Genomic DNA, 11,429 nt, shown 5'->3' with positions numbered 1-11,429 from the left:
TATAAAAAGATCCCAGACACAAAAGGAACATTGTAGTTATTAAATAAAAGAAAATCAATTTCAGTCCAAATATTTAATTTGTCAATAGTCAAAATCCTAAACATGTTAATTGGAATGGTGTATTTGTTGTTATAACTCATATATATATATATAAACACAAGTCATCATCAATTTGGCACTTTGACCATGAATTACATAAAAAAATCAAACTGAGATTCTAATCTTAAACAGATAAAATAAATGCTCTCTTTTCACATAACATTTTGTTGTAAATCGGACGAATCTTCGTAATAACAACTTATTTACAAATAGGATTACAAACTACAGACTATAAATAACACTGCTTAAAAGATTATGTAGTTCATTACAGCGATCTTATAGTAAACAAATTCCCATAATTCGGAAGACCTGTTTCCCAATTAATCAATCATAAACTAAGAGTTGTTAAGAATTCAAATAACTTTAAAAATTATATACACCCCTATTTTTTAATTAATACAAAAAATTTAACTGGTCTCTAAGTATCTTTAACTAATCATATTTGTGTAGTTAAAAAATAAAAAACACTAAGTCTCAAAACTGTCCACAAAAATACGTAATAACTGGTAAATGCTAAATAATTATTAAAAAAATCAATCAATGACCGATAGTAGGTACGTGCGGCGGGGTTTGGGTACCTACGGGGCGCTGCTCCATTGATAAATTCCGGGAAACGCAAGTCGAAGCCCACCAACCACCCCTTGTCCCTCTGCGCCCGCGCCGTGCCCCGACGCAACAACGACAAAAAACAGTGCTAAATTGTTATCGGAAGTGTGCGCATGCTTTTTTTCGTTGCAACAGTTGTTTGTTTAAGTTTTCCCTGACGCGATGGCTTATCAGTTCAGATCACGGGAGTATGTAGCTATGCTTCGTGCGTACTTTTTGAGTGGAGAAAACGCGAGTGCAGCTGTACGTATGTACAGGGAAGACACCCAAACGCTCGACAGCCAAATGTGCGAACCGTGGTAAATGCTTACCAGCGTTTACTAGATCACGGTTCATTCCACGCACGGTCACCTACGTACGTCAAGAACGAGGAAGACCGGCGTTGTCACAAAATCTGTACGACGATGTACTAGCGTATTTTGAAGAGGATCCCCGGCGGAGTACAAATGACGCTGATCGACGGCTTAACATCAGCCAGTCCTGTGTCTGGAAGATTATTAATAAGGCTCCATTACATCCATATCACTACAGGAAATCTCAAGAATTAACGCCCATGGACTTCTTTTTGTGGAGTGAAATTAAGAGACGTGTGCACAGAAGCGAGCGAATTAGGCTCGAATGATTAAAACAGCGCATATTGGACGCTATTCACGAAGTGAAAAGACAGAGAAGCGTACTTCTCTCGTTAAAAACAATTTAATGAAACGAGCCCGTCTGTGTATTAACAATAGTGGCGGACATTTCGAAGGACAATTGAAATACTTGTAAGTTTAGTAAATAATACCTATGTAAATAATTATTGTAAATAGCACCTGATTCTAACTTCATAAATATGCCAAAATTTCTCTTTTCTTTTAGTACAGAATACCTTATTTTATTGTTATATTTGTTTATTGTTTTCTAATCACATACGTATTTAATTAATTGTAAAAAGGTAATTTTGCCGGTCCTAAGCCCGGATGAATATGAAGGAGAGGTTAGAATTTAGAAAATTAAATAAAGTAGGTAACTACATCACATGTTCTTTTGTTTCATTTTATTGTCTAAGGCCATCTACGTCACAAGTGCGACAGTACGAATGCGAATGAGTAGGATGGAATACCATCAATGAAGTTCAATGAACTAATGAATGGATTGTAAAGTAATATGTCCATGATTTCAGTGAGATTTTTTACAATAAACAAATGATAATAACTTTGCCATTTAAAGGTATTATGAGATTTTTCCATCACATATATGATAATAATGTCTTCCCTAATATGTCCTTAAAATTTTTGTACTAGTTATAAAATAATGGTGTATATAAAATGAAATGGCAGTGGTCACTTTATTTCGCGTAACAAAACGAATAAGACGTACCCTGGATAACTATGTTTTTGCTGTCAGAACGATTAGCTTCGATGACTAAACAGTGCCTTATTTTAAAAGAATAAAATCCATTGAATAATTTCAACGAGACCATGCTAAATCTTCGAGCTACTCCTCAATGTCCTATGACTAATGTCTTGTGAAAACCGTCTTGAATAAATATTGGTAAACTTTAATAAAACGCAATTGATCAATATATAAACCTTAAATCGCTGGACGACACGTCATTTTACGTCCCAATACCAAAGAAACAATGCAATTGAAAACTTTCTATTAGTCATCATCGTAAAAAGAAATCTGAAAAATATATTTAAATAAAGTTAAATCTTCCTTTAACATACAGAGGGCGTGACGTCTTCATTCAATTATTATACACAATTTAATTTCGTTCGCTCTATGCAATGCTTTTATAGTCTATTAATCTAAAACGTGTCTGTGATGTATTATTGTTCAATTTGCAATAAATAACAATTATATTTAAATCCCTAATAAAAATTTCATTTACAACATTATAATAGTGATATGCTAGAAAATTTTGTTTTAAATAAAAAAAAATTTTATTTTGTTAAGTTATTAATTTATTTTTAGATATCGGGTAAGGAAGAGAAAAAAATTGTTACTGGGAAGCAAAATTCAGTTACAAAAAAAAACGTATCCAATTAATGCTGCGCAAAGAATATTTTTTCCGCATACATATATTAGGATAGTTATTATTAGAATATTCTCATTTCGAGCCCGGTGCAGACTGTTTAATAAAATTACAACAATAATAATTCGGCATCGAGAGGATCATAAGTGGGCCCTAATCGTTACGAAAACGTATAATCTACAGAAGTGAAATGACAAGACCCGTTGTTCGGGTCAATCCTAAGTTTTTGAAATGCAAAGGAATGAATTCGAATGGGACTAATCTAATATAATTCCACTATAAGAAAATTACAGGCAATTCCTTCGAGACCTACACAATAAGTATTTTAAAAATACACTAAAATATTATTAACACATGACTTAAGAATAACGTGAATGATTACAAATAACTAAGGCAACAGATAGGATGACTGTTGATTTATTATAGACGATCTATCAACGATGACAATATTCTTTCTCAACATTATATTATACTACAATGCTACCTGAATGTAAAGTACGCTTTAACTCAATTAAAACTTTAAAAAAAATACAAATCCAAAACTTTATGGAAGGTTCTTACAAAAAAATAATAATTTAGTGAAAGTATGTACAGCTTACACAGTGTGCCAAAAACGAAGACAAATAACGGATCGCAAACATTTTCAAAACCACAAAGAAAAGCGTTCGAAAAAACCTGTTTACTAATTTAATGTTTCTATTTAGAGCGCAAACTTTTTTCGACTACGACCCCTTCTGTGGATGAAAAGATTTAGCGAGGGCGTATTGTGAGCTGCTAAATCAACTGAAAAATTAAACAATAGCGACCTCTAACAACCTTCTGACGATCCCTACATGGTCGCGACCCCTAGCATAGATCATCATCGCAAAATAGAAATCATAACGTGGATATCGCCACATGTCTTAAGACGTTTGCCTACATTAGCCGCTAGGGGCGCTGTTCCAAATGCATATAAATTTAAGTTAACTTTTACGCTATCGATAACGTTAACAAACTCGCTTCTTTGGGTTTCATAATAAATCCAGAATTTCACAAGTTCAGATAATTTTCAAAATAATCCATTAGTAAAGTCAGATATGAAATAATGTTTCAAATTCGTTCAAAAGAGTAACCGTCTAATGAGCCTATTAGAACATCATTTTATATGAAAAATGGCTAGACCAGGGGAAATGTAACTTTTTTTTTTATCGAACGTGACAGACTATATACATATAATTTAAATGATAATTAACGAGAATACATATATACATTTTCATAAGAGTTCATATTGTATAAATATTTTGAATAGAAGCAAACATTCAAATAAAGCAAAATATTTATAAATGTCATCATTATATGTAATGATATGCTATTTCCAGTATTCTGCTGGAAACAATATCTTTCTTTCATTATGTTATCTACCAACATAATGAACAATAGATATTCTGCCAACGGTTTGAATATAATGTGCACTTCTTAACACATATCAAACTTACTTGCCATGGAGTGAAATCAACAAAAATATTTGTCTAGTTCCTAACTCTAATAAATTGTAAATAGAATAAAATTGCGGAGTGCCATATACATCCTTTTTGTAATCATAAATTTAATGACCTATCGTGTAAATACAACGACTCTACAGAATAATTTCAAATGAACATTACCTAAATACAACCTCTAGCTCATAAAAATATAGTTATAATAATAATGAATTATTACACAATTTATAAACATATATTTCTCTTCTTTATTACAATTACATTATTTCCGTGTATTCTATTCAGTTCTGGAAAAAAATAATTAAAATATTTCTAGAATACTACTTCTCTGACAACTAAAAAAATCAGCGAAAGGGGCAAAGATATGTGGGAATTTTATACAATATTATCTAATTATAATATTAAACTCGTTTTATTTCTACTGTGATGGAATAACTATAATTATTAATAGCCTTGATGTTTTAAAACAGGCTACAAACCGATTTTGTATTAATATGTTTTGGCTGATACCCTTCGGAAAGCCATAAAAGCGAACATTGAAAAAAAAAAACATATTGCTAACAAAAATTCAAATAGTAAAATATGAAATTTAATATAGGATTTTAAACTTGAAATATATTTTGTAAGGCCCTTCCTTTGTGTGTGCTATAAATATAATTTTTTATTTCTTTTAAGTAAGTCGCTATAGACACTGAATAGAATACACGAAAACATCAAACAAAACACACAATATCTACTTGAGCAACTTTCATTGTGATTTACAGCATAATAATATGTATTGTCAATGGTTCATAGGACCTCGTGTGTGTTATATTAAAATCTAGTAAATATAAATTTTATTTTAGGAATAAGATCTGATATAAAATAATGAAAGTATAGGAAGACTGGTATGGTCTATCGTTGTCAAACCTGAAATGTAAAAATAACAAAATAAAGACACGGCGCACTATAATATGGTTGTTACAGTATAGTTACAGCATACCTCGCGGGGTAGTCAACAGAGTGATGTTTCTAAGGTAAGTTTCTGATTTTAATAAAATAAATATTGAACGATGTTGACAATAATTAAATTATTACGCGTATCAGGTTACATTTTAATGAATTTAAGAGGCTACACTTCCTTAATAGTTTCTTGTAAAGCAACGCTATCATACGAGTTAATTACTCATCTATACTTGACAAATCAAAAAATTAAAATTTCTTTGTCATAGGTTTTTTTTTGCTGTTTTACAAGATCATAATATAACTATATTCATTTGTAATAGTTTAGTACAAAAGGCACTGCTTATTTAAGAAATCTAATCTAATCTAATTCAATTCTGGAGCACGTCATACAACATCACGATTTGTGCATATTTAATATGTTGCCAAATGTCACAAATAAACCGTTTGCGTAAACATTTATGCTCCAATTAGCATATAATCAGTTTTGATTGTTTATACTATTGTTCTTGGCTTAGGTAAGTAAATGCATTATGCCCAGTTCCGTTTCAGGCAGCGTTCGAAAACACCCTGTATATGACTTTTACTTTATTGTATCGATCGTTTCAACTAAATTACATGGCATCCTGACCTTGCACGGTGCGAGTGGGGACTAGCTGTTCTGGTTCCGCCTGGCCTGCCACTTGAAGTCGACCTGCATCAGCCACTGCTGTCCCCGGGACTTGTCGCAGGCCCGCAGCACCGGCTTCCACACGTCCGACGCGTCCGGCTTGTCGAGACACATGCCCGTGTTCGTGTGCTTTATTGTCCGCGTCTGCAGGCACACAAGTGAGGTCGGTCAGAGCGAGGGTTCTACAAGTTCTACCGTTGAGGGGTATAAAAGCGAATTCTACCGTGATTTTTGTTGTACATGGGTGGACGGCCCACCTGATGTTAAATGGTAACCGGAGCACATAGACGTCTACAACGTAAATGCCGCCACCCACCTCGAGATCTTAGTCAAGATCTGTTTTAACGGTATAACAGCTGCCCCACCGTTCAAACCGAAACGTATTACTGCTTCACGGCAAAAATAGGTGGGATAGTTGTGGTACTGCTGTCTATACTTTTACTTTTCTTTTCCAAAATCTTCTTTACTATAATAATTAAAAATCAACTGACACGCCTTTGCGCCTTGCTCTTTTTATCGTCTTCGCCATCTTCATTTTTCTCTGTCATCCTGTCTGTCATTCTCTTTTCCCTTACTTACCGTTTTCTCTTACTCATACCTTAACGTTCCATTTCACACTCATACGTTCCATTCTTACCAATGCTACATATATTAGTTAAAAACTGATTCAAACAGATCAAATTTACATAAATATATAAGTAGTTGAAGAAGAAACTTAGACTGGTACATTTTAAATTTGGCTTGCGCCTCAAGTTGTCTTTATATCTTTCATATATATTTCATACGACAAATGTCTAAGATATATTATATTATAGTATACCTTGGTGTCGTATATCCACTCCTGGTTGCCCCTCATGCCGTGACACCGGATCAGCTTGATGGGTCCACGCGGATGCGCCGCATCCAAACAGTTGTCGTCCGACATTACTTGCTTGCGTTTCGTGTAAGCAAACACCTATAAAAATAAAGTCTAGTATGAGCAAAGAACGATTTGAGTTTGTTGAGCTATTCATAAAATACATACAAATACGAATTTAAGGCCCAGTTCATTTTAAGGTACTTAAAGTAAGGTAAAAACGTAGTATCCTGACCACACTATTATTTTCTGACATGAAATTTTTTTTTGCAACGCAACTTGTGTGAGTTGTTTTATCTGTTAGTTTAGTTTCTCTTCAGAGTTTAAAAGTAAAAATCGTAATTTATTAAACTTTTAGCCATTGTGAAAATGTCAATGTAAGGAAAATTTAAATAAAATAGTCGGATGTGATCTTTCAGTTAGTTCCATTTCACTGAGAGGTTATCTCGTTTCCTCTCATCCAACGCACACTGCGTTGTTTCAAATCACCTTATTGAATTGAATTCTTTTTAATATCATTCAAATTTTTTACTGTTGGTAGGACCTCTTGTGAGTCCGCACGTGTAGGTACCACCACCCTGCCGATTTTCTGCCGTGAAGCAGTAATGCGTTTCGGTTTGAAGGGTGGGGCAGCCGTTGTAACTATACTGAGACCTTAGAACTTATATCTCAAGGTGGGTGGCGCATTTACGTTGTAGATGTGTATGGGCTCCAGTAACCACTTAACACCAGGTGAGCTGTGAGTTCGTCCACTCATCTAAGCAATAAAAAAAATTTGATTCCGTGATCAGTTTCATTTCACTTTTCATAAAACACACATTGCTTCCGTCTTTGAAACAATACATTTGGCTGTATGGGCTACGTTCCTTTTGCCTACATAAGTAAATACATATATAAATATAAAAAAGTTATAAATATAAAAAATAAATATAAAAAATTATGCAGTACGTTTTTGTGTAAAAATAAAACGTCAAGTGTTATTATATTTAGATGTTAACCTATAATTCAGATATTAAAAAAACTCAAAATGTACTCGATCATATTTACCTGGTTGCCTCCCATTCCGTGACAGTAGCCCATGCCGAGCGGCTGGCCAGCCTTGCCGCCGAGGGTGTCCAAACAGTTCGATGTTTCCGCGTTACGAATCTGAAAAATGATTAAAACACAACTATGTACTTCGAAGACACCCTTTATACTCGTAAGCAGTCAATAATTATTCGAAGCAAATATGTAACTAACACATGTGTTCGCTTTATGATTTTAACAACGGAGAAATAACATTATGGTGGTAACACAGATGGTGGTTTAGTAAGCACGAGTGGGTAGGTACCATCGCCAAGGTTTACGTTTGAATTTGAAAGGTAGGGCAGTACTTCATATATTATATACGATACAGTCTGAAACTTGAACCATTGGATGGCGGCTTCGGTGATCACTTAATTCGGGTGATTCCATTACACGTATGTGTAATTTGAGTTTCTTGGCATACTTTAGTAGAGCCCAATGAGTTTTTTGCCGGATCTTCTCAGTGGGTCGCGTTTCCGATCCGGTGGTAGACTATGCGAAGCACTGCTCTTGTTAAAACTAGTTAGCACATTCCGTCATGTCAAGCCCGTGGGCTCACCTACGCGTCCGGGCGTAGCTAGAATAGCCACTTCGGCTACCAGCGAACAGGTAGGGAACAAAATAGTGGAAATAGCTAAAACCATCCTCGTGACAAATGTTCTAGGAGAGAGCAGTTTGCTAATAAAATAAAACTAGATAATGACGGAGCTTTGCTCGTTTTTTTTTTTTATAAATTGTGTTTTTTAGAAATTATATTTAAATACGAGTTACATATTGATAAAATGATGAAATATGAATAATATTTTTCGATCTTACCGACAGAATAATAATAAAATATGAACTTGTCATTTAAAGAAAAAAATCTAAATTATCGATAAAGTTGATTATTGAAAATACGAATTTTCTGAAACTAAATCGTAGCTAGATCGATTTATCGCCCCTGAAATCCCCTGTATACTAAAATTTATGGAAATCGTTGGAGCCGTTTCCGAGATTCAGATTATATATTTATATACAAGAATTGCTCGTTTAAATATATAAGATAAGATAAGATTAAAGAAAAAACTACAGAATTATTTTACGGGCGAACACAACAATAAAGTTACACACTTCTAATTGAAGGATAGCAAAATATGTTAATATGTCACTGATTCCTCACCTCTCCAAGGTAATAGTACTCGAGAGGCATTTGACTCTCGGGGTAGATGTTCTCGAGGTACCACCTGAAGCTCTTGCACTTGAGACGTTCTCTTAAAGCTTTCCTCTCGCTGACGTCACCGACCGGGACGTTCAACGCACCTGCTCATCGCATCCAACTATTAGTGCGCTCCAATTAAATATTCCTTTTGGTAATTTCTAAGAAAATGCCCTAACCAATACTTTAATATTTAAAATTGTTATACACAATAAAATTATCATATGGTTTTCGGATCCAATTAATTAATTGCAGCAAAATATTTTTTTTATTATTTCAGTTTTAGAGGCTATATGTACCTACGTAATCAAACTCAACATTGCTTATTAATTTACGGTATATATCTTATGAAAATAATTCCAATATTTTATTTATTACAATTACATTATTTATGTTTATTTGTAAAACATATATCTGTTTATCAAAAACAACAAATAATAAAAACGATACAAAACACACTTTTCTACAATTGCATCAATGTTAGTGCGTAAGCAACGAACCCGATGTTATCCAATAACAATGAGAATGCAAATGTTATGTTAGCTCATGGTTGGATAATATTAACAATATTAGCTTTATATTTAACATGCGTTACGCTTTGTCGCAAGTTAAATGAGAATTATTAATATATTAGTTGTTAAATATAATAAATAAAATAGTATTGTTAGTCGCATTGAATTGTTTTTATTTTAAATCGTTTATTGCAAAAATAAATTGCAACGAATGATTAATAGATAAAAGTATATTTGCTAGCTTCTAGGGAGGCATAAAAATATTTTCTATAGGGACTGAGACGGACTGTGATTTCGATCGATTACTGAAATATAGCTAAGTGTTCTTATTGGTTTTTTTTCTTAAATAATTTTTGGTTATTGCAATCGTTTGTATGTATATGTATATCGACGCTTGAAAGGCAAACGCGACTAAGCGACAATGCGTCAACTTTACAGTAGACTAATTTAAAGTTGAAATACCTGAAAAAAAAACTATTTTAACGAATCTAGCTATAGGATGGAAATGATTTTAATAGACCTAGAAATATATATTTTTTTGCGCATCGAATATGGTTATTGCCTCATTATTTATGTATAAAGCAATGATTGTCGCTTAGTCACGTTTGTCTTTCAAGCGTCGATATATATAATAATAGTAACAGATTTTATTCTAATTTTTTATTTCACTTTCCTTTGAAAAAACAATCCGCCGATATTTCAGTAAACCGTTAGCGTTGCGTATGTTAATTAGACCTGGGTTAATATTGTAGTAGAAGTGTTTCCATTCATCGAGCCAGACTTCGGCGAGCCGAGCGTTGTTGTGGTTGACGACGCGGCCGGTCCCCCCGGGGAACGAGTAGGGCGTGGTCTTGCGGAACACGTGCCCCACGTGCGAGCACGGCGCTATCTCCAGCGTGCCCCCGCACATCCACACCTGCCCGGCCCCCCGCTCCCGTTATGCTGGGGCTACATTAGCGGGCCACGGCGAATATTCGTGTTATCGCGATGAGTGTGGCCGAGTAGATCGTTGCAACGCGTAGGATTCTTTTTTTTATTTTTTATTGCTTAAATGGGTAGACGAGCTTACAGCCTACCTGGTGTTAAGTGGTTACTGGAGCCCATAGACATCTACGACGTAAAGGCGCCACCCACCTTGAGATATCAGTTCTAAGGTCTTAGTATAGTTACAACGGCTGCCCCACCCGTCTAACCGAAACGCATTACTGCTACCCGTGCAGACTCACAAAAAGTCCTGCCACCGGTAATTACGCAAATTATAATTTATTTATTATTCGTGCGAAGACGATAGTTAGACTAGACGTAGGTGGGCTCACGGGGCTCAAACCTGATGTTGTTGCTAACACGATCCCTAACAAGAGCCGTGCTTCGCAGAATCTACCACCGGATCGGAAACGCGACCCACTGAGAAGATCCGGCGAGAAACTCAGTGGGCTGTGTCTGTTGTGGGTTAATTTACTCGCCGAACCCTTCGTCGCAAGCGACGGGTTGGACGAGAACGATGACCGAAACTGTCGGTAAACTGGCACGTATTAAAGGGATTTGTCGCGACAATATTCGCTTGGGTGGCTACACCTACGGCACTTCAGTGTCGTCCAGACTTTGATGCGGTATGAACGTGCTTGTTTTCTTGTACACCATGGAGTGAGTTTGTATTTAAATTACGTCTCTATCGCACAGCACACCACAACACAGCCCGGCACGATGTATCACGTCAACGCGACACAAATCTTAGCCCGTCGTAATGTAGACAAGAGCATTACGTATGCCCGCCCGTACACGATGTTTTTAGCGCGCCAACGCGACACGAATCTTCGCCCGCTAATGTAGCCCCAGCATTACACATACAGCCACTGACCGATCATCTCGTACGTGGAAACGCATTATCGAAACGAAATTTTCAACTTACTAAACAGTTTTCTTATTTTGTCACATTCTTATGTAACTGTACACTGAATTTTATGAGTATGGAAGTAAAACGAATTTAAA

The 11,429-nt window shown here is 35.1% G+C and overlaps 1 protein-coding gene across 5 annotated transcripts in view; it reads right to left on the bottom strand.

Moving 5' to 3' along the window:
• Window positions 1-58: 58 nt before the first annotated feature.
• Window positions 59-11,429, bottom strand: part of LOC101744145 (polypeptide N-acetylgalactosaminyltransferase 5) — a 36,734-nt gene continuing 25,363 nt past the window's right edge. For all 5 annotated transcript variants that reach the window (XM_012695189.4, XM_012695190.4, XM_004931684.5 and 2 more), the window contains exons 10-14: window positions 8,893-9,032; window positions 7,716-7,814; window positions 6,633-6,767; window positions 5,774-5,956; window positions 59-5,109 (exon numbers count right to left, since the gene is read on the bottom strand). In XM_012695189.4, the coding sequence (XP_012550643.1) occupies window positions 5,795-5,956; window positions 6,633-6,767; window positions 7,716-7,814; window positions 8,893-9,032 (536 nt within the window). In that variant the 3' untranslated portion in view covers window positions 59-5,109; window positions 5,774-5,794. The remainder of the gene's footprint in view (window positions 5,110-5,773; window positions 5,957-6,632; window positions 6,768-7,715; window positions 7,815-8,892; window positions 9,033-11,429) is intronic.

The sequence above is a fragment of the Bombyx mori genome, chromosome 3 (assembly GCF_030269925.1).
Source record: "Bombyx mori chromosome 3, ASM3026992v2".
Taxonomy (NCBI): Eukaryota; Metazoa; Arthropoda; class Insecta; order Lepidoptera; family Bombycidae; genus Bombyx; species Bombyx mori.
The sequence above is the reverse complement of the archived record's forward strand: the minus strand, read 5'-3'. Positions and strand labels throughout refer to the sequence as shown.